This window comes from Lissotriton vulgaris, chromosome 4_1, assembly GCF_964263255.1.
Source record: "Lissotriton vulgaris chromosome 4_1, aLisVul1.2, whole genome shotgun sequence".
NCBI classification, from domain to species: Eukaryota; Metazoa; Chordata; class Amphibia; order Caudata; family Salamandridae; genus Lissotriton; species Lissotriton vulgaris.
The window spans coordinates 676,680,330-676,704,618 of record NC_141691.1 but is presented as its reverse complement, the minus strand read 5'-3'; the positions used below and the strand labels follow the sequence as shown (position 1 = coordinate 676,704,618).

The 24,289-nt window shown below is 45.3% G+C and overlaps 1 protein-coding gene across 5 annotated transcripts in view; it reads left to right on the top strand.

The window, feature by feature from the left end:
• MTCL1 (microtubule crosslinking factor 1) overlaps positions 1-24,289 on the top strand; it is a 511,680-nt gene that overhangs the window by 317,361 nt on the left and 170,030 nt on the right. For all 5 annotated transcript variants that reach the window (XM_086964952.1, XM_086964953.1, XM_086964951.1 and 2 more), the window contains exon 4: positions 12,628-12,687. In XM_086964952.1, the coding sequence (XP_086821078.1) occupies positions 12,628-12,687 (60 nt within the window). The remainder of the gene's footprint in view (positions 1-12,627; positions 12,688-24,289) is intronic.

The following is a 24,289-nucleotide window of genomic DNA, read 5'->3' as shown; positions in this document are numbered from 1 at the left end:
TTGCCCTAAAACCTGACTGCTATTTAAATAAAAGCAGAACGGTCATTACAGGGCAGGTTTTAGTGCAATTAACTCTTTCTCCGCAGATACCATTAATACCACCCTCCAACAGTGCCCTTTATCTCTTCGTAGCCACTCTGTCATTTGCATTTCAATTGCTGTCTAGCGCTACTCATATCAGTTTAGGGTGTCACAGTACTTTACACCATGCACACATTATACAGAGACAATGAATCACACATGTATGTAAATCAGTCTATAGGGAATGCCACATAAGCCAATGGGGATTACAAGGTGTTAGGAATCGCATGTCATCCATACTGGTGGGTGTAGTAAAGGAAGATCAAGAGTCCACTTGATAGGTTAAGATCCTTTATTCAGGTTCCTTCCAGGTTAGACAGACAGGTTACTTTATAATGTAAGCAGATAGGAAACCCCACCAGGAGCTCGCTGTTGGTAGCTCAGCCTCAGGTGACCAACTGCCACCACCAGGGCATAGAGAGGTACAACCAGCTAGAGAGATACTCTGGCATTCTATGACGTCATAAGTACTGTAGTATTGTCTAGCCAGAGAGGAACAGTGAAGATAGTGTTTACTACATATCCTCTCTCTTTATAGAGTAATATCAGAACGAAGGAAAAAATCAGTAACAATACCTCATATGTCTCAAACAGCAAGGAAGTACACATTTTAGAACAACCAAAAGTAGTAGTGTACAATAAAAGATGACTTTAACATGAGGTATTATTATTTGAGAAAACAACAAAGATTCAATATTATGACATCAGACTATGACATAATATACCACATCCCCTCTCCTTAACAAAAGAGTGAGGTTTTGAAACAAACCAAGAGTACCCTCAACACAACCGTTGATGAAGAAATGTCGACACTTGATGTATGACAAGAATGTAACTTGAAATCTCACCTAAATGAAGCCCTGGCCAGTAGCCACAAGAAGGTAGACTTCGAAAAAAAACACAGTGTACACACAATCTTTACCAATAACAGGAGACTTTGAACCTCCCCTGAGAAGGGTACTCTGCAGGACAGCATGGTCACACTGCAGGACAGTATGGGCATTGACTACCCAAAAGAAAAACATAGCTTCCCCTGAAAAGGGTACACCGCAGAGCAGACTGAATATCTCTGGGAACTTTGGCATGGAATAGCCTTTAATACTTATTAAACATATTATGAGCATTGACTACTCAAAAAAAAACACATAACATCCCCTGAAAAGGGTACTCCACAGAGCAGACTAAATATCTCTGGGAAAAAAAAAGGGGCATGGACTAGCCATAAATACTTATGGAACCTACTATGGGTGTTGACTACCCATCAACATCCCCAAACAACCAACCATGGCATGGACAACTACAGACACTAACGTCCCTATGAGAGGGTACAGCATATAGTAAAGACTATAACCCTGGGACAAGAGGTGGAGTATGTACTACCCTTAAACACCTAGTACATGGTATGGACTACGCACACCAAAAACACCACCCTTATGTAGGGTACAATTTCAGGATACCAACCCTGACTTCATGGATGAACAAGCACTATAACATGGGCATGGACTACCCACACAAAAATATTTACCCTAGAAAGGGGCACCTCAGAGCGTTAATCCTGGATGGGCATTGACTACCCACAAACACCAAACTACATCCCTAACTCAGAATGCAGACTTCTCATAGCATTTACTGCCTAAAGACACCAAACTATATCCCCAACGCAGAATACAGAGTTTTCATATGAGCACAACAGATTTGCTATATTAAAAACACACCACATTCCTGAAAAAAAAACAGTGTTAAGTCAAATGCATTCATGAAATAACTGCAACACCAATACATAAATAAATAACGATATTAGCTCCGGTGAGCGATCTCTCACCCGGGTTCCTGCAAGTAGCTCCATCTGAAGGTAGCAGACCTCAAAAGCGCAGAAGATGCGAGGGAAAAGCTGACCAAAGTCACACAAGTGAAAAGTTCCTGACTGTTGCTCGTAAGCATGCTCCGCTTGACTGACATTGTTGCTTGTAAGTAAGCTCCGCTTATGGTCAAAGGACGTGCTGACGCGGGTCACTCTGTGGAGCGGTATGCAGAAAAACAGAAGCGTCACAGGAGCGCGGAGTTCAACACGTCGAGAAGGAAACAAACAGCAGCCTTCAGACACGGGAAACGGAGCACGCTGTTGTCCTGGCAACCTAACATACACAAAATGGCCGTCACGTCAGTCAAGGAGACGTAAGGAGCGTGAGGAACGTCTCTCCAAGGAAGACGTCACAGGAACAAAGAATGCAGATTCACCAATACCCCCCAGCATTCTAGAGACGTCATCAGATGGAGGAAGCAGAGCAGACGTGAAGATAGCTCCCAGCCAACCGTCGGGCAACGGACATCAACAGTCAATGAGGTGAGAAATGTCACACAAGAGACAAACTGTTGTCAGAGGGCTATGCCGATGCAGCGCTGAAATTCCACACAGGAAGCGAAGTATTATCAGAGGGCTGAAAACGGCTGAAGGAATACACGCGCTGTTTTGAAGTCTAAGCAGTTTTGAAATAAAAGCGCTAAGCAATACAGTATGCCAACATGCGCCCTAGCTTGAAGAAGTTCTCCACACTACACAGTCACAGCCAGAGTCATTGACCCGTGTTTGTACAGACCTTGAAAACGTTCACAGCATTTGTTCCTCGAGCTGTAAAACGACCTCACACATAAATAGCCAGTTTCTGTCAACGCTTGACACTTCCCAAACTGAATGGAGGCCAAATAGAAAAACAAAGTAGACCTCAGGGAAGAGTTAACTTTTCCAACAGAAGCAAGGTGACAGCAGGCAAGACAAAAAGAAACGCCCAGGTGGCAGGCTCAACAGGTAACACGCACCCAGATTGCAGGCTGTCCAGAAGGTGGAACGGACACTGGTGGGGTTGGCTGGGGCATTACCTTTGGGTTTCAATTTGAGTTTGAGAGTCCACGAAGTCTTTAGTTCCTTATCCTTGAGTTCCTTAGTTGTCCTTTCTCCTTAGTGCACGCAGAGGTTCATCCTTCTTAAGAAACGTCGCCAAACTGTAGTAAAGGAAGATCAAGAGTCCACTTGATAGGTTAAGATCCTTTATTCAGGTTCCTTCCAGGTTAGACAGACAGGTTACTTTATAATGTAAGCAGATAGGAAACCCCACCAGGAGCTCGCTGTTGGTAGCTCAGCCTCAGGTGACCAACTGCCACCACCAGGGCATAGAGAGGTACAACCAGCTAGAGAGATACTCTGGCATTCTATGACGTCATAAGTACTGTAGTATTGTCTAGCCAGAGAGGAACAGTGAAGATAGTGTTTACTACAGTGGGCTGTATATTTTAGGAGGGTTTGGGCTGGGGAAGCACAAACTCAGGATTTAAAGCATACCCCAGTGGTTGGGGGTTGGCTTTACTAATAAAAATGTATATTGGTCGAAACTCTTTTCAGCACATAAAAATAATGAGAGACTGGGGAAGTTCTAACTATATAGTAACACAAAAAAGTGAAGTTCTACCTATACCATTCATGTGTGTAAGCAGCTATTTGATGACAGTTCATAGGTCAATGTCCTATGTTAGGATTGTAACTTCTGAACTGCAAGTAACATAAGAATCTCTGTAATAAAGGCAGTCACCCACTGAGCTAGCCACATAAAATACAGCTTATCTGCATTTCAAAACCACCAACAGGCAAAGGATTGCTTTCCAACAAGATCATTAATCACCAGTTATCTGGACGTTTTTACTGTTGTCTTGCATGCATGGCCATGGTAATGATAAAAACAATTTAAATGAAGCATACACAAAGTATGTGTCTTGCTGGGCCTATGCAGATTTAAAAAATAAACACAAATATTAACACATTCTCTTACCTACTCTGTTAGTCAAACTTTGTGTCACAGCCTGATTTGATATGCAGCTGAAGGGTCAGGAAAGGTGAATAGAAATAAACAAACCTATTTTCTCCAGCAGCAAACAGAAAAGGAAATATCCACGCAGCAGGACTGTAGGCAAAATCGGTGCCAAATAAAGAATTTGTCCCTGCGCCGTGCCTCTATTGTTACTACACAAGACAGCCCACCCTTCTAAAAGGAGTTGGGTGATTGGTGGTGGCTGTGAGAAAGAGCTCAGGTCAAATCACTAAAGTCCCAGAACAGGACGGAAAACAACGTTGGGAGAAACGTTTTAAAGATGCCATTTTGTATTTGCATTTGCGCCGTGACTGCGAGGGCCAAGGCTCATGTTTGGGTGGGCCAGGCCCACCCTGCCCCCTGCTAGAACCAGGCCAGGCGACATGACAGTTGCTAGTGCTTTACAACTACAAGCCTGTGCTAGTAGGATTGCACAGGGAGAGACTGTCCCGATCATCATCTTTGTTCCGAGAGTTGGAAGCAGCCCCCTGATGCTGAATACTTGCGGGCGGCGCTGTCATCCAGGCCTACCCTCCACTGCTTAGGAGGGAGGGGTGGGGGGCAGACCACAAACCAGGATATATGTGTAAAAGGCCGCTTTATTGAAACAGGTGCACAACAATTTTAATAAACCTCAGCCAAAAGCCTTGCAAAACAAAGCCTCACTAATCAACCACTTACCTAACCCCGTACCCCGCCCGCTCCACTAAAATGTATTGTACCTGCCCCCACCCGTACATTACAACATTACAACCAATACAAAACAATACATCACCGTATAACACTATAAATTCAACCCGTCCGTTAAACAACCTCCCTTGCCTGTCCCTTTACAGCTGTCAATCACCCAACCTGTGTAACCGAACTAACAAATAACCTGCCTACCCTTTCTCTGTCGAAAACCCAACTTAGAAAAATAATCATCAAACCTCTGCCAAACCTGTCAAACTTCATATAACCCCCGCACAGCTCCTGTTCCAAGCGAAAATACAGAACCAGACCCTGCTCACCTGTCCAAATAAAACCTCCTAAGAATAAAAAACCCAAGACCCAAAAGAGGTTAAATAACAAAATGTAAAAAATAAATTAAATAGGGAGGGCAAAAACTAAATAAGCCTAAGCTCCCAGCCACCAGGTCACCAAACCTAAAATGGTGGCCGGGAGCAGGAGCCCAAAGCATTTATGCCTGGGCTCCATTTGGGCTATAAATAAAGAGCCCAACTACAAGATGGCTGGCTTAAAGCCCCCAAAACCCCCACCCCCACCCCGCCCCTCCCAAACTGCCCAGGGGGGGAGAACCTCCCTGCGGTCGGTTCCCCCCCCAAGCTTCCCTTTCCGCCTGCTTGTCCTGGCCCGTCTGCTCCGCGAGGATGCGCCTGTAAATGTAGGAATAATGAAAATAACTACTGCCATGTGATCCTCGAGAGAAAACGACAAACAGCAGACATGAGCTTGTCACAATATTGCCATGGTTATTTGATGGGGTTTTTGGCCGGCGCTCCTGCTGCGAGGGAGTAAAAGTGTGCGTTTACTCATGGGATCGGAATCCTTTCAGCTGTCTGTTTCTCACGTTCAAACCGTAGCGTATACATTTTGATGACATTTGAATATTCACGATCTTATTTTTTGAAGAGATCTATGCTCAGTACCAGAAGAAGGTATGCTTGATGCCCTGTATGAGATTTCGCGAAGCACTGGAAGAGTGGGGTGATGAAAATGTACACTCCTGGCCTCGATATCCATTAGAAAACCTCGCCTGAAAGCAAATCTCATGCTTCAGATTTTGTTATTTCAACCCTTCCTAATGGTCTTCTCATTGGCTGATTATGCCAAAGATATTCAGCTCAAAATTTCAAAGGTGCAAGGATGACCCCAGAGTATTTAGCCATGCATAGCAAACAGTCAGCTCCTACACAGAGGGAGCTATGGCCAGCGGCACCATCCTCTGCAGATGTTATGGGGGTGATGCAGCAGATGAGCTTGGTCCCTAATCTGACATTGCTGATTCTCTCTCAGATGTTCCTCTTCCTATCTGCTGTATTTTCCTCCTCCTCTTTCTCCTATACACTGGTCTTTTCTTTATATCTCCTACGCTTCCTACTTGGTAACGCACTTTCCTGTAAGCTCCTTTGTCTTCTTTTGACTGATATACATCTGGAGTAGTCCGAAGTTGTGGAGAGGATGTGGCGTAAAGCTAGACCTGCCAACTTTGGACCTGGGGAACCAGGTTCAACTCTTGGCGTCGGCTCAACATCCTGTGATTCTGGTCAAATCACTTAATCGCCCCGTGCCTACCAAATGTGAATGCGTCCTTGTGTAATGTAACTGGGGCTCATGTACGAGGTCGCGCTATATAAAATTGGGAAAAAACGCAGAGCACAAAATCAAGATTAGTCTTTTCTGCTGTTTATACGTGACGGCTACAGACTGCTTTAATGGTCTGTTGGCAAGATATACTTGTATCCAATACTTAGTGTGGGTTGTAAGATGGCTTTCTTTCCAACTGCCTTACCTTTTTCTGATTCAATGGCTTTCCTCTCTATTTTTGTGTTTGTCCCACCCAGGAGCATTTTGGTCTCCCATTTCTTTAGCTGGAGGACGTATGGTCCCACTGCTGTCATCAGATCTTGCCTTGCGGTGCCTAAGCGGGACTATCTATTTTCTCTCCTATTTTTCCTTATTCTATGTCTGCCTCTCTTGATCCTTCTTCCCACTGTCCTTTTGCTGCCCGAATCAACCATTTTATTGTATTTTTTTCACTTTTTGCCGCATTCTGCTCTGTCAGTGAGCAGTCATATTGAACTATTTCAAGATGCCCTCCGGCATGTGAGTATGTGCATGTGTGGCGCTCCTCTACAAATAGTTTTCTCTTATTTTAATAAATCTCTTTGAGCAATGGCTGCCTTGAATGCTTGCACTTCCATGGTGGCCATCTTTAAATAGGATTTGTTAAAATAAACCAGAATGTATTTAAAAAATGGTCTCCACGCAAGAACACACATCCAAGGTGGCCATCTTGAATGCCATTTGTTAAAACATTACAAATGCATTAAAAAACGGCCACCATAGAGAAGTGCACCTTGGCGACAGTCATCCAATGCACCACTCCAGAATGACCATCGCAGATGTACACTCAATCGTGGCTGCAAAGGCTATTTTGTTTGCCAATGCTTCTTATATGAGCAGTTAATGCATTGTACAGTTGAGATACATTGGAGAAGGATGTCCCTCCCCCAACCACCGAAGAAAGCATTTGTATACTGCAAACACTGGGTCAGTTCCCTAGCTAGCATATTTCTCATAGGTTTTTATTTCTGTGAATAGTATTTTATGGCTCAAAAGGGCACAGAAGCTCCAATACAGATGTCATACTCAGAATTACTGTTTTGTATTTGGTCATTTGTTTGTCAAAACAGCACGTCTGTGATTTAAGGTGTTTTGTTAGACACCAAGATAAAGTCCTTATCTGGAGAACTCCTGGCAATTTTCAGTAATATGTTTACAGTAATTGCCTGGTTGCAACCAATAATTCTTACATAGCCATATGTACTTAATAGAGGTGCGCTTTGTTATAGGTGCCTCATTTCTTATAGTTACTGTAAGTGTGGCCAAGATCTTGCATTATAATGAAAACGTGAAGTTATTTTGCCATTTGGATCGAATCTCAGGTCAGTGATAGGGATCTTGCACCCGTCTATGAATGATTTCAATTTCTCTGTTCGCTGTATCCAGTGTTGACTTTAATTGTAGACAAGTGAGAAAAGGATGCTTCTCAGTGATGGAAACGAGGGAAAATCTCAACAAAGTCGATCCGATGAGCCAGAGTGCTCATCTGTTAGAACTTGTGGCACTTAGACTAATTATGTAGCATGCAGTGTGATCCTCCTCATAGAGTTGGCGTAGACATTCAATGGCATGGACTCCTGTGCTTGTGCCTACTAACATCCAAAACCCACTGACATTGAAACACACCCATATCCCAGCAGTGCCTGGGATCTGTGACAACAAGTAAAATACACCAAAAAAACCCTTACAACAATTGGCACCAGGGAAGCCTATCATGCAACGGACATACTGTCCCAGGCCGCCTCACAGTGAGCTGCAGCCAAACAAGGACACTGTGCCCTATTGTAATCTCTGCTCTACCGCCCAGGGCAGCTGCAAACCCACTGCTTGAAGTAGCCGCTCCATATTTCACGGTGCACTGCAGGCAGCACCTGCCTACTCTTCAAAGGGTGGACAGAGCTCCCCCTGTCGGCAGGTGCAGGAAGTGACTGCACCCTCTGTAGGGGCATGTCTGGAGGTCACTGAGCTGCTCTGATTTGGGTCTGACCCTGCAGCCACTCAAATGCTGCTGGTGCTCTCATGCCATGGAAATGCTACTTAGTAGTGCATCCCCTCTTAATACATTAACGACCAGAGTTCCTCAATCTGTCGAATTATCTAATGTTTCTTCATATTTGTTGAAAAAATATATAATTTAACACCCATTTTCTGCTGCATGGGCTGCCTTCTTAATGTACAAACTACAGTGTGCAGTGCCATTTAATTATTTAGATGTATTGCATGCAGCTGTGCTTAAATCAATAACTCCTTTCATGTGTGACTCGAGGAGGCGCTCCAGTACAGCGTGGCTTTGATCTTCAGATTGTGTGATGAAGCAAAACTGGTGGCAGGTTTTTTCTGGTGGCAATAAAATGTGAGAGTGAGCCGAATTTCAAGGATATGAAGAGCAATTTACGAAGCAAATTGTTTGAATCGCCTGCGCTTCTCTTTGCCAAGTGCCCATCATTTTATAAAGAAAGGCCTTTATATGGGAAAATGCATTAGGCAGCCTAACACCTTGTAAGGGAGGCATTTAAGAGCTGGATTTCAGAGTCTGGTAACTTTTTCCTTTGCAGTAAATGACACTTTAGCGGCTGATGACCTAAAATAGAGCACAGTGAGTGTGATATCTTCATTGTGGATTTAAGCCACTAGTACCCAAATACAGACAAAAGGGTGAAGGATGGATGCATGCACTTTTATTGAACTTTAAAAATGGATTGTAAGCTCATGCAAAAGTTTCTATCTGGTAAGAATCACTATCATTCTTCTTTACTGTTATTTAGCACATATTTTAAAAAAATGTTCAAATAACTTAGAACTTTGTGGGTATTACTGCCCTCTAGACAAGTGACCAGTCTATATATTGCTAGTCTTTCGCAGTGAATTATTTTTTTGTTTGTTTTTAATAAATTGTATTTGTAGTATAATTCTCACCTATATGTTTAATTTCACATATAAAAATGTAGGTGATTGTTTTGGTCCCCTTGAAGGGGCCGTCACTTGACGCGGAGTGGTCCGCGCAGCTTACAGTGCGCAGACTGAGTTTTCAATACTTGGGAATGTATATTGCACTGCAGCAAGGACTAACCTGGAGCCTGAATAATTGTCCATTGTCTAGCTTAAAGACGTACCTCACCAGATGGGTTAAGTTGCCTCTTAATTTCTTGGACTACTCTGCCCTGTTCAAGAGGATCGCCCTACCTTGCTTGCTATACACATCACACATGCATTCCCTGCTTTTGATGCAGCTTTGGTGGCACCCGCTGCAGGCCAGAATCCATGTTTTCTTGTGGCTTAACCAACCTTCCTGCATAGCCTATTGGAAATGCACTCAGTCCACATGGGATGGGGGACTGGGGATGGTGGACGTGCGCCTTTACTACTGTTTGGCTCAGCTGGTGGTGGTCAATGAGTGGGGAGACCTGGCGTTTTGGCTGTTAAGTGGCTGGTATGGACCTGGACAAGATTGAAGGTTTGTTGCATAGCACTCCTATTTCCCCGAGCTCACGAGGATGGTTCGTTCTTGGGAACTAGCGTATGGCACTACGGTTACTGGTTGGGATAGTTGGATTACACTAGCGACCCCTCCTTATGGTAAGCAGGGATTTGCAACAGGTCTCCACCTTAGAAGGATTTAGTGGTTGGGATAGGATTGGGATCTCAAAGGTGGGAGACGTATGGCAAGGAGCACACCTAAGTCCTATCGGGTGTTGCAGGAAGAGTTTGGCCTGCACAGGCTCAGTTTTTTAGGTACCTGCAATTGTGTCATGCCCTGGAGAAACACCGCAGATCCTTTGGGAATGCTCCTGAATGTAGTCCCCTGGAGTCCCAGATTCTTATGGGACCCATTAAAGAAAAGGGGATTTCACAAATGTATAAATCCCTTATGGTTCACTCCCTGGACTTGTTTGTGCACCTCAAGCCCAGATAGGAACAGTCGGTGGGGCCTCTGGTGATTCTGACTCTAGGGATGCTTGCATGGCACCTTGGGCGCAGGTCGTCTCCTCACTAATAATATACCATTTATTTCAGACCCAGATTGGTTTCCCTCACGGTTACCATCAACCCTCCCGAGAAGAGTGGTTAATAGGCAAGCTCTCATGAAGCTAGCTGATTTACTATTTTATGCTCGCTAGCATGCAGTTAATACCATTTGTTGTATTCAGAGGTATCTATTTATGGGTGTAATATTTCTATTTTTCTAAGGAAAAAAATTCTTTGAGGAGGCCATGGGGGCCACATGTTCAGTGCTGCTGAAAGCTGCTCAATAAATCAATGCCCTGCACTACCAGTATGGTATCCCTGAATATTATTTGACTTCATATTTAACCTTTCATAAAGTTCACACACTGTGTTGCATTCCTGAGTACACGGAGGCCCCAGGATGTGTGTCTGATCTTCGCACAACATGCAGATCCAATTTGTTATTATAGGGTCCGCATGTTGTAAGGAATCTCTGCATACAAATGCACACTGCAAACGTGGGACTTTTTGTAAATTTACTTCAAGTTTTAATAAGCTGAGAGCCATCTAATTGAAATGTGATCAAACAATGGGCACCAAAGTGGAGGAAGAGCTACTATATGTTGCTGACACTGAAGAAGAGTGATTGTCCTTCATTTATTATAGTACCATCTTAAGGCATGTTCATGTTTAAGACCCGTCCTCTGCGTCATTGTGTACATCAGGGTATCCTCTGCATTTGATTGCCGTCCTCTCAGATGAAAATAGTCCTAGGCTCTTTTGTTGACCCCCCTCGAAAAGGGAGGATTAAATCTTGTCCAAAGCTGTGCTAGCAACATCTGCAAAGTCAAGGGCAGTGGACACATCCCGCTAGAGTATTGTGTACGTTTCCTATATCGCGGCAAGCTTCCTTGAAGTGTATCCTACTCTGTCTAATACATCCACATATTCATGGCCAATCTGCGATTCTAGTCACTGTATGTTCACTTTAAATCATTTAATGCTCTTGCTTGCATATTTATTCATCTTTGCAAAGCTACAAATGTATGTTCTCCAAGAATTGGACTCCTCGCAGTGGTGGAAATACACTGTTGTAAATCCCTTTCATCATAATTTGTCTTCAACAGTCAGATACCATCAACCCTCCCGAGAAGAGTGGCTTAATAGGCAAACTCTCATGAAGCTAGCGGATTTACTATTTTATGTTCGCTAGCATGCAGTTAATAAAATTTGTTGTATTCAGAGGTATCTATTTATGGGTGCAATATTTCTATTTTTCTAAGGAAAACATTTATTTTAGGTGGTTATGGGGGGCACATGTCATAGAAAATAGCTGTAATGGTCCCGATTTGTCAAACATGGGAGGAAAAGGCACAGGCCAATACCTTAATTAGTCATTCAAGCTCAGTTAGTCTGCATTGTGATGCATCTTAGATTGCAGAGGAGCACTAAAGATAACAACTTCTTAGTTGATGCCCAGTTTGGTTTTCAACTACTATCGAGAATTCTGAATCAGTTTGACGTATCTCAGAACGGTGAAGACGATCATCTTGTCAAAGCAGAATCTTTTCTTTAACATGCATCAGTTTCAGAATAAACATTGGCCGTGTTATTAGAGGATTATTGTGGTCCTCTATGGTTGAGATGGAGACAGATCTATCTATGCCTCTTGCATGAGTATAGCAATATATAGTAGTCTTACAAAGACTGAGCAAAAGTTGTGGCAGGATTAACATGTTTTCAGGCTGTGAGAAGTGTATGCCTGCGATGAGTCTGGGACTCACTGCTGTTCATCCTTTCAATCAATGAGATAATTATGGTCTCAGAGTTAGGAGATTCTGAGATGTCCATGCCCTATCTTTTGTAGAGTTGACAATATTCTACAAAATCTCTCAAGGAGAGGCCTACAGTGTCATTGTGGCTTTTTTGCCTCAGTGCACTGCAAGGGTCCATAAACCATGCAGCATTAAGTCAGATAAAAGTTATGGAGCTGATTCACGAAGACATGTAAGAGTACGTGAAGTACTAGTCCTGTAGTACTCGTACTTACTCTTACATGCTTTTATAAATTTGCCCCAAAACATCTGAAATGGTAATATATTTGGAATAATAATATACATGTAGCTCAAATTGAAAGGACTCATCCCTCGTTGCACTTTTACTACTGTCTAAATTTTTTTCCTTGACCTTCGTGAATCAGGCTTGAATGTCCAGTTGTTTTTGTGACCGCTTTAACTATTCTAAAGTGTTAAAGGTATGGATTGGCCAGGTCCTGGTATGAAAGTTTGTGCTTGTATATCGTGCACAGATATTGCAGAGAGCCTCTTGCCAGGCTCCACAGTGAGGTACCCCCATTCCTCATTAAGACTCATGTTCACTTTCTAATCTCTTTCAGAGTTCTTTGAAGAGGAGAGGCAGCCGAGAGTTTCACAAGGAGAAGAAAACATCCAATCAGGTACAGAAGGAGATGTTATGAATATATGGTAAAATGGTATAAGTAAGTTATCAAAAAGTGCATGCACAAAATCAGAATTTCACGTATAATCAAAAAACAAATTTCCAAAGCTTAATGTTGAGTAGCAAAAGGTCCAACGTATAATGCTGTATGCCTGTTGAGGTTTTTTTCCTCAATGCCATTTAGTAGTCATTTATTTTATACGGGTCAGATGTTTTGTATGAGTTCCGTTATATATTAGTCTTTTCGTGAAAACTTCTTTCACCAGAGATTGCATGGTTTTAATAAGGAGCATGAGTTGTGTGCGTTTTGTGTTCAGATTTGCTAAAAATGCTTACGTGTGTTCGGAAACAATCTTATCTTGTGACAAAATACTAAAGACATTGGAAGCATTTAATTACAAAATGTGATAAAACAAAGTTCAATTGTAGGTTTTAATGACTACACTGTTATGTATGGCACTGTGCCCATATCATGCAATGCAACATCGCAAACAGGAAGGGAGTTATCCACAACCGGTGTTTTAATAACTCCATGGGTGGAAAACATCCAGGCTACTGCGAGTGGAAACCTGAGGGTCCTCTTAGAAATGAGGAATTACCAGGCAAGTCTGTTATTTTTGAACCCGACTCTCATGGTAGTTCCTTATTTTTCCCTGAAGTTTTACATGGAGAGTTTGCTTACTTTCAGCAGCCAAAACTAAAGACTCGTCACCGACAAACGTTCAACGTACACATTAGCTGATTAAAGATCATGCAAACATAGGCAGATTTACCATAATATTTTTGTACCAAATTAGGTGTAAATCGCCAATGCTACAGAACTCCTAGTTTCATTAAGTATATGCTCATTTTAAAAATGTTGCTCGTTTAAATGGGTCAAACTTTAACCCTACTAACTTGGTGGATCATGTCGTTTACTTGTACTAGGTCAAACTCAAATGGACACAATTGGCTGAGTGTCCATATCCTGTAGCCAAAGATAACATTTCCTCACAGTTGTGGATGGCCCGTTTAAAAGAGACTAGAATGCAGCTTGGAAGAATCCCTCTGCAGATACCAAGCCTGGGGCAGAATGATGAAATCATTGAAAGCGATATTGTAACAGTAACTTGGTGTAACTTGAGCACTATAGAAGAACTTGCATCTCATAAGTGAACAGCCTGACAAGCTTACTAGATTCAGAATTTAGTTTTAGCTGACACCAAAACATTTATTCGAACAGGTGACTTTGTGAGGGCATTGTTCAAAAGATGTTCTTATGTGTCCTACGCCTAAAGCACCAATTAACTCTGTAAAACTGCTTAAGAAACAGTTATTTTTATGTCGGGAGATTGAGGTTTTCTTTCAGGTGTGTCTTGTTTTGCACTTAATATCACAGTTCTGCTGTTTATAAGTGGCGAATGTTTTACCTTCTACTACTGACCTGGAAAGCATAGTAATTTATGTTGGCCTTGCCACACTTATGACTCTTAACCTGCCAGTCACGGCAGATGTCGGCAAAGAGAATTAACTTGCTGATCCATCTTACCAACTTTAAGGAAGCTGGCATTGAATCGGATGCCCAGAGAGAAGAATGGTCTTTTCAGAAATAAATATATTTGGAAAATGTCTCGAGGTAAATTTGATTCTTTAGCATGCTAGGCCTAGTAGCGGTTTCATTGAACCTCTGGGCAAATTGCTGCGGTAAATGTCAAGCCCTTTCCATTGGTTGTGACAGCCTCCTTGACATATTTTCAACTTTGTTTGCTGCTTATTAGGAATCAGTTAGAATATTATTGTTGTGTTAGGTTATTCAGTTTCCCCAGAACCAAAACTCAAATTATCCTTGTTCGATTTCTAGCCTAGTTAGTCCACGAAGGCTAAGCACCGACTCTTTGTGCTAAAATCAAAAGAAGTTAATTAATACACTTAATAAAAACTTTCTTATCTTGCATTCATTCTCTTTTGTTTTCAGAGGGCCAAAATGAGAAGAGAAATCTAAATTGTCTTAATTTCTACTTAATTGGAAGAACATTAATTTTTATCGCCTTTCAGCTGCAGGAACCATTTGTTCCCCATTACAATAATGCATCTTTAATTATTCGATGTTTGTAGTCCATGTTGGCATCAACGACTCCTCATGCAATTAGGAGCTAGAAATTAAATCTAAATGCATTCCATAAAGGAAACCTAATTTAAAGGCAAACGTTTCAACCAGGTTTCAAAACTTCAATAGCAGTTTTCACTTGCAATTTATAAGCATGAACCGTGGAACATGTAAATCTTTCAAATAAAAATACATGAGTTATTGTTCAGTATAATAAGCTGTAGATAACGCAAATAGACTAATAAGTACTCTCATCGGATTCTTCTACTATAAATATCAATGTGGGAAACAGGCTATAAAATGGCTGACAATAGCTTCAGTAACTAAGAGGGGCAACGTTTTCTCAAGTTTGGCTAATGCATATTTTTTTCATCAAACTTTTCATAACCCATTTCCTACCCATCTCTGCCAGTCTCAGCTTAGAATCTGCCTGCCTTTTTCCAGTGTTTTCAATAGTTACCTCATCAATCACAGTGCTTCGCAAGAAGGGACTAAGACAGGGAGTTGGAGAGAGGGAAATATGGGAAGACTTTGAAGGATTACAAACTAAGGCAAGGCACATGATGGTGAGGTGTGGTGTTACGCTGAGATCATTTTGAATGAAAACCTCTCTCAAGGCTTTTTTTATGGGTCATTTCAGGAATGCTACCGTAGCAAAATACAAAATGCAAAAATATTACTTATGGCAACCATGTGGAGAGACAAAAACCACAAGACTGACTAAACCAAACACGTAATAAAAAGTATTCAAATGAACTAAGATTTATTTAATTGCCCGACATAAACCATGGCCCTTGGAACTGGGGGTTACCCCCGCCCCAGGACTTCTGGTGAAATATCTGGGTATTAAACTAGATCAGGCTCTATCCATGAAGGATCAAATTCCTACCACTTGCGGGACATGCTTTGCAACCACTCTGCTTCTGAGGAAAGTCTTTCCTTTGGTTATCATCCTCTGTATGGTACATGCTGGTCCTGGTCCTAGTCATAAGCCTCTTGGACTATGGCAATACCCTGCTCCCTATTGGCCAAACTCCAGGTGGTGCAAAACACAGCTGCCCGCCTGGTTAGTAACCTCCCACCAGATCTGTTGCCTCACCTACAACGCTCTCATGGGGGGAACCCCTGCATATCTAAAAGAAAATCTGTAGTACTACTGTCCTTCCGAGCATTTAGATCTAGCAACAAGTCCCTCCTGACTGGTCCTCACATTTGTACCTCTAGATGCAGTGGAAGAACTTTTTACTTCACTGTGCCATCTATTTAGAATCAAGTTCCGCTTCATCTCCGCCTGTGCTCTGATTTTGCCAAATTTAAAAAAACTCTTCAAGACCTGGCTGTTTTAGACTGTGGCGTGGCTACTAAGCTGGCGTGGCACCGAGATACACATTCGATCGTGATTTGTACGCTATATCAAGTGGATATAACATAACATAAGATAGTAACTCGGGGTAAAATATTGGAGTTGAGGTGGGGAAAACCGAAGAGCTGCAGTTGGAAGGACTTAACCTAAGGATGAGTTGGGTAAGCACTAAGGGGACCTCTTAACAAGTAAATGTAGAATAATGTCTCTTATTGTCCATGTCTTAATACTCATAATGTCTGCATCCTTTGAAGGGCTTCGTACAATGGGAATTGTGATATCTGCTGCATCCTCTCCATTTTACCTGCTATGCAATACTGTTCCATTGGGGGGGTCAAAGAGATAGTTTTAAATTGTCTGTACATCCGTCTCATTCTTGCATTCGTGATAAATGCTGTTTATATCCTTCACATAGATGTTCGCATACATTTGCTTTGTTGTGAGAATACCAGGCTTATTGACCAAGTATGTCAAGTAGGAGTTATTCAGTACTTAAAATACAACTTCAAGTTTTAATTCTTTGATCGTTTATTTTATATGTCTATTAGAGATCTAGATCTTGGTCCCCTCAAATGCAATTCTAGGTTGCAAATACGGGCACTAGTCCTACAGAAAGGAGCCTTGTTGAAAACACTGGGAAATATGACATTTTTTCTCGCTTCAGTGACAGCAGAAAGCCACATCCTCCTCTGACCTATAGCTCTAGTACGTAGCACATCCTTCCTTTCCTTGTTCCTTTAATTTTAATTTATGTCAAATCTTTACCACATCTGCAGCACGCTTTTCTGATTTAGCTTTCAAGAAGACTTGAATACCAGTCCACATCATGTTCATCTTGTCCTCCACCTTAGGAGAACAAGCCAAGAAAGGATTATTGTCATGAGTACCCGATTTCTACACATTGTCCAGCATCCAGCACAAACAAAGCACTATCACATGGTAACAAGACTGAGATCCACTGGTAAAGGTTTAAGTGATCCAGCCTCTCCATTCCATGGTTCTAATGTTTCCTTCTCCCATTTGTCGTTTAGCTTACTCATGGGATTTTCCTCCGGTTCATGAAGGAAACTGTAAAGACAAATGATAGATGGAAACTAATGTTCCCCTCTGTATAATCATTATAGCCTAAGCCTGAATTCTAATGACTTCCTGACCTATCTCCTATGATTTCTCAAATGTATGTCTTTGGACCACATGCATCAACGAAAATACTGGTCGCAAAGGGTATTTTTGCATTTGGGATGCATCATCCCACATGCAAAAATCGCTAAATTTGCGATTACTTAAATTGCAATTGCATTTAGGGAATCGCAAATTGTTATTCCTTAAATGCAATGCATGAACCAAAAAATAATTGCCCGTTCGCAATTATGAAACGCAAATGACCATCAAATTCAAGTTGATGGTTGTTGGAACCTAGGATGTCAGGTCACCTAGGGTAGCCTGGCCTAGGGTAAGACACAATACTAGAGGCACAAATGTGAAGGTTGCAAACCACCCATCAGTAATTCCACGCAATAGCACATAAAAAGGACACTACACCGATGTTGGAAAAATATGTGCTGGTTTATAAAAATAATATCTCTGCTCTTTTGTTTTCAGAATCACAACTTAAAACACTACAGATTGTCAGGACATAAATCACATTACTATAGAAGTTGTTAAATCATATCAATACTCTACATAAACAGTACTTTACATTAGACTCCTCACTTTACTGGATTAGTCCTTTCTGACACCCTAAACCTTAACTCTCTCCCCACCTTAGTTCAAAGAAGGATTAATTAGCCTCCCTCTTCTCTAGCTCCTTGCAGCTGGATTATCCACTAGAGCTAACATATGAGACGTTTGAACCAGGATATTGGTTTACAATTGAATGATCACTCCACCTTCAATGTTGTAAAATTCACTGTTACTTCTCAGGACCAGAGGGACGCTCCCCAGCACCAGCCTGGTCCTGGCCTAGTCAATCGGCAGTCTCTGCTCTTATGAGAGACACTTCTCAACCTCTAACTTCCCCCCTCCTTCTCAATCCCTCCTTACTTCGTTTTGTGGGGGGGTCTGGGCCCTCCGGCCCGTGTCTCCGCTGATTGAAGGAGACAGGCAAAAGACTTCTGATTCCTCCAATTGATTCCGGGGCCTCTCGATCTCCCGCCTCGCTAGTGCGGAGGCAAGGGACCAAATCACCCGGTTTCCACCACTCTTGTCAAAGTGCTCTCCTCTTGACAAACGGACCGCCCCGCTCCCTTCCTCTTTAGGGAAGCCGGGGTCCTCGCTGCAGTCGTTTCCCGCGCTGAAGCGGGAACTTGATGCCCGGCGGCTGCTCCTCTCCGATTCCCTCGCCGTCTGTTGACTGGATTTCCTCACTTCATGGATGCGCAACACGCATGCGCGGGGGAGTAGCGGACCGCCTCCTGAGCCTGCTCTGCCGGCTTGGCACCGGTAGTGGCTCTGCAGTGGGCCTGCTCGACCCTAGGCCCCTCCTGGGAGGTTAGCGAGACTAACGGGAGAATGCGCAGTAGCGCTGGCCACAGTTCCCTGAATCAATGAATCCTCAATTAACCCTCTCACCCCACTCAGCCTCGCTCAGCAGGTCCAGTCACCGGTAAGGGGGAGGGACTTGGGTCTCCGCTTCACGCAGGACAAGAACCTGCTTTCACCACACAGATGGGAGGAAGAGCTGGTTTTACCACGTATAAAGCTCCCAGTTCTTTGTATTCCTCACAGATCTGCTAGAGCTCTGTACTGGACAGGGGCAAATGAAAGGGGGGGGGGGCACCCAGATCAATTCTCAGAGCAGGGACACTTGCAGCTCCTCAGCCCACTGGGATTAACCCCTTCACCTGACTGGAGGCTCCTTACTGTCCAGGGTCAGCAGGACAAAACTAACTTGGCTAGGACAACAGGACTGGGGGGAAAGTACCTAGACCGAGGGCAACCCTTGTAGAGTAGACCACCCTTCAGGACCCTACCCCTACCAGACCTCAGCCTTCACTCTAGCTGTTCCTCACTGACAGACAAAATGGCTGTCCAGCATTCCGCCTTTTATAGGCTGACCCTCAGGAGTCCAGAAGGTTCTGGAACACCCTATACTACTCTATGGGACAGGTTCTGGGTTTGGCAGTTAGGGCAGTTGGTAGCCACCATTTTGTGGCTCCAACTATTTTCCTGTCAGAACAGGCCTCTAGGCCTGAGGTGAAAAACTATGAGGGGGGAAAAGAACACCTATCCCCTTGACCAACACCTAGAAAAAGCTAGTGGACACAAAAATTAATAAAGGTATGAGGGGCAAAAAGGGGACAAAATAAATAATTAATTGGAGGGACTACGCAAAAAGCCAGACAGGTCTAACACGCTTCCCCCCCAGCTGAAAGTGGGGAGAACTACCCAACCCCTTGGGAGTCCACATCACTAAGGCGGAAATACCTGGAGAGACCGTCTGCATTGGCGTGGTCCACTCCAGGCCGATGTTCCACGCGGAAGTCTATTCCCTGTAGGGAGATGGACCACCTCAACAGCTTGGGATTTTCCCCCTTCATTTACATCAGCCAACGAAGGGGTCGGTGGTCAGTCTGAACCAGGAAGTGCGAGCCAAAAAGGTATGGCCGCAGCTTCTTCAGAGCCCACACCACCGCAAAAGCTTCCCTCTCAATTGCACTCCACTTCTGTTCCCGGGGCAGCAGTCTCCTGGATACGAAGACCACGGGCTGATCCAGGCCCTCTTCATTCAGTTGCGATAACACTGCCCCAATGCCATGTTCTGATGCATCTGTCTGGACAATGAACTCCTTGGAGAAGTCTGGGGCCCTCAGGACCGGTGCTGCACACATTGCCTGCTTCAATTTCTCAAAAGCTTGCTGACAAGCGTTCGTCCAAACTACCCGTTGAGGTTGTTTCTTAGAGGTGAGCTCTGTGAGGGGCGCTACAATAGCGCCATACCCCTTCACAAAGCGACGGTAGTAGCCTGTGAGGCCCAGGAAAGCTCGGACCTCAGTCTGTGTCTTGGGGGGTTCCCAGGCCATGATTGCCTCAATCTTCGCCTGCAGGGGCTGCACAGTCCCCCTACCCACCAAGTGTCCAAGGTACACAACCGACCCCTGCCCAATCTGGCATTTGCTGGCCTTGATTGTCAATCCAGCTTGTTTCAGGGCCTGGAGAACTGCTTGCAGATGTTGCAAATGGTCCTCCCAACTGCTACTGAAGACAGCAATGTCATCCAGGTAAGCAGCAGAGAAACTCTCCATTCCAGAGAGGACCTGGTTCACCAGCCGCTGAAATGTGGCAGGGGCATTTTTGAGCCCAAAGGGTATTACACAAAATTGGAAGTGTCCCTCAGGCGTGGAGAAGGCTGACCTTTCCTTTGCTCCATCTGTCAAGGAGATCTGCCAGTACCCTGAAGTGAGGTCAAAGGTACTTGGGTATTGGGCAGCTCCTAGCCGGTCAATTAATTCATCCGCCCTAGGGATCGGATGAGCATCAGTCTTTGTCACTGAGTTCAATCCTCGGTAATCCACACAGAACCTCAGTTCGGGTGTGGTGCCTGGTGGCGCGGCTTTTGGCACGAGCACCACCGGACTGGACCAAGGACTGTTGGAAGGTTCGATAACTCCCAGCTCTAGCATCTTGGCAACCTCTCCATGGATGCTAGCCTTCACCTTGTCGGACAGCCGGTAGGTCTTCGACTTCACTGGGGGGCTGTCCCCTGTGTCCACATCATGGGTATACAGGTGAGTCCTTCCCGGGACAAGGGAGAACAACGGAGAGTACTGCTCCAGTATCTGGCGGCAGTCCTCTCGCTGCTCAGGAGTAAGAGTAGGAGGGAGAATCACTCCCTCCACTGACCCATCCTTCTCTTGAGACGAGAATAAATCTGGGAGAGGTTCGCTTTCCGCTTCCTCTTCCCCATCAGTCACCATCATCAACATGACTTCGGGCCTCTCATGGTGGGGTTTGAGTCGGTTGGCATGCAGCACCTGTAGGGGCTGTCGAGGGGTCTTAAGGTCCACCAGGTATGTGGCCTTACCCTTCTTCTCCAACACTTCAAATGGGCCTGTCCAGCGATCCTGAAGGGCACTAAGCTCTCCAGGCTCCATCACCCACACTTTCTGGCCAGGCTCCAATTCCACCTGGTGAGCATTGTGGTCATACCACTCTTTCATGACTGCCTGGCTGGCCTCCAAGTTGTCAGTAGCTTGCTTCCACAACTTCGCCATTTGGCTCCTGAAGGCCAGCATGTAGCTCACCACATCCTGGGGGGGGTTTCCTGGGAGACTTCTCCCAACCTTCCTTCACCAGGCTGAGAGGACCGCGTACAGGGTGCCCATACAGAAGTTCAAAGGGGCTGAAGCCCACTCCCTTCTGTGACACTTCCCTGTAGGAAAAGAGCAAACAGGGTAGGAGGACGTCCCATTTCCTCCGCAGGCTTTCGGGCAGACTTCTGATCATGCCCTTCAAGGTTTTATTGAACCTCTCAACCAGTCCATTCGACTGGGGGTGATAAGGAGTGGTGAACCGGTAGGTCACTCCACACTCCTTCCACATCGCCCGCATGTAAGCTGACATGAAGTTGGTCCTCCTGTCAGACACAACTTCCTTGGGGAATCCCACTCGGGTAAAGATCCCCATTAGGGCTCTAGCCACCACAGGTGCAGTGACTGTCCGCAGAGGAATTGCCTCTGGGTACCGTGTGGCATGATCCACCAGAACCAGGATAAACCTGTGACCAGCTGTTGTTGGTGGATCTAAAGGCCCTACAATGTCGATGCCCACCCTCTCAAAGGGTGTGCTAACGACCGGTAGTGGTTCCAGGGGAGCCTTCAGCTTCACCCCTGTTTTACCACTGGCCTGGCAGGATACACATGTCTGACAGTAAGTGTTGGACGCCACTTTCATCTGAGGCCAGTAAAAGTGGAGGACAAGCTGAGCAAAGGTCTTGTCCTGGCCTAAGTGTCCTGCCAAGGGTATAGCATGAGCCAATTCCAGTAGAAAGGCTCGGTATTGTTGCGGGACTAACAAGGCCCTTGATGAACCAGGTAAGGGTACCTTGGGTTCACTATAGAGGAGTCCATCCTCCCAGTAAATATGGTAGTGTCCCGTAACATCACCTGCTGCCTGGGCTTCAGCCTGTCGCCTCAGTCCCTCAAGGGTGGGGCACTCCCTCTGCCCCTTACAGAATTCCTCTCTGGTAGGACCTCCCTCCACATGCCACTCAGCAGGGATGGGTAAATCCTCCAGAGAGTCTACTTCCCCCTCCACGGACTCCTGGTCCACCACCGCAGGTGGCCGATCTGTCACATGGGGTGTGGAAGCCGAAGCAGGCTCTTCCTGTCTCCGGGTCTGTCCCTTTTTGGCAGCGGGTTGGGCCATTGTTCCAGGCTCCAACCCAGGCGAACTCCCTCTCCGGGCAGTCGCAGACCGTGTGCTCGCACAGGCCCAGTCAGGTGTACCCAGCATCGCAGAGTGCGTCCGGTATTCCACCTCTCTCCAAGTGTTGTGCTCCATGTCATTCCCCAACAGAAAATCGACTGGCACGGCAGGGCTTACGGCAACTCGAAGTGAACCTGCAACCCCCTCCCACTCAAAGGGAACCTCAGCCACTGGATAGTGGCCCATTCTGCCGTCAGCCATCGCGGCGGGGTGGAGTACATTGGGAACCACCTGCTCTGGAGACACCAGTTGACTTTTCACCATAGTCATACTGGCTCCTGTATCTCTCAGAGCCTCCCCTCTCTGGCCATTGATGGTGACCCACTGCCCATACTTTGTAGTATTTGGGGGCACCTGGATCTTTGGAACCATCTCCCGCTCTCCCAGGGACACTAAGGTGACACCCGCCCACTCACCCCCCTTATCTAAGGGCAACTCCTCCCCGAGCGCTACACTAGCTACTCCCGGTGATTTTCCTCCGGTGGGAGGGGGTGGTCTCTTTGGGCATCTGACATCTCCCTTATAATGTCCAACACCACCACACTCAAAACAGTGGAGAACCCTTGGCTGCTGGCTTTGGCCAGGATTTGGGTTTCAGGGCGGGTTTGCCTTAGGGGTGAAACCTGCTCCCTTTCCTTGGAAATTATTTTGGGGACCTTTAGAGAACTCCTTCTTTTTATCCCCCCCCCTCCTTCTTCTGGGGGGCGCCCTGTCCGGCTTTTTGAGAATCCCCTCCAGTCCCCTTTGAGGACACCCGGGTACTTGCCCAGATGTCCGCCTCCTCTGCAAGCTTCCGGGGATTGGTCAGCTTGCTGTCCACCAGGTGTTGGCGCAGCTCGGGAAAACATTTCTCGAGGAGGTGCTCTTTCAAAAATAGATCATACAGCCCCTCATAATCCTTCACCTCACTGCCCTTGACCCAACCCTCTAAGGCCTTCCTGGCGTAGTCAAGGAAGTCCACCCAGTTCTGGGTGATTAATTTGTGGCTTCCCCTGAACTTCTGATGGTACCTTTCTGGGGTAAGCCCAAACTTCCTTATCAACGCCAGCTTCATGGTGGGGTAGTTGGTTTGTTCCTCTGGTTCCAGGGCCAGCAAGGTGTCCCGACCAGCAGGAGGCATGTATTTATTTATACAAACCACCCCCCCATGGGCTCTTAGGGAGACCTCATAAGCAGCCAGCCACTTGGCTATGTCGTCCCCCTGACTGAAGCTAGCTGTAAGGTCTTTCGGTAAATAGGGTCTGGACTCCCTGGCTGTCTCTTTTGTCTCGCTGCCACCATTCATTTCAGGAGAGGACCCCGTCGCAGGCTTCTGAGTTCTAATTCCTTCAGCCTGAACTCATGGGCCATCCTCCTCTCCTCCTTTCTTCTGCTCCAACTTAGCCAACTCCCATCTCAACTGCCTTTTTTCCCTCCTATCAGTGAGCTCGGCTTCAGTTAAACTTCCCCCAGAGGCGCTACTGCCCCTCCTGGAGTAGGACACTGGTCCTGGGAGTAAGTTTTCCCCCTCAGAGTGGAATAACCCATCTATCTCCACCACCGTGTCCCGGTCTGCCCCTTCATCCTCCTCCTTCCCTTCTCGGTGTGCCTCCACCCAAGCCCTTAGACTGGTCTGGAGCTCCCCCTTCCTGGCACCATGCTTGAAAAATACCCCCATTTTCTGGCAGAACTCTTTCAGCTGAGCCACAGAATAGGTATCTAGGTTTTCTAATGCAAACTCCATTG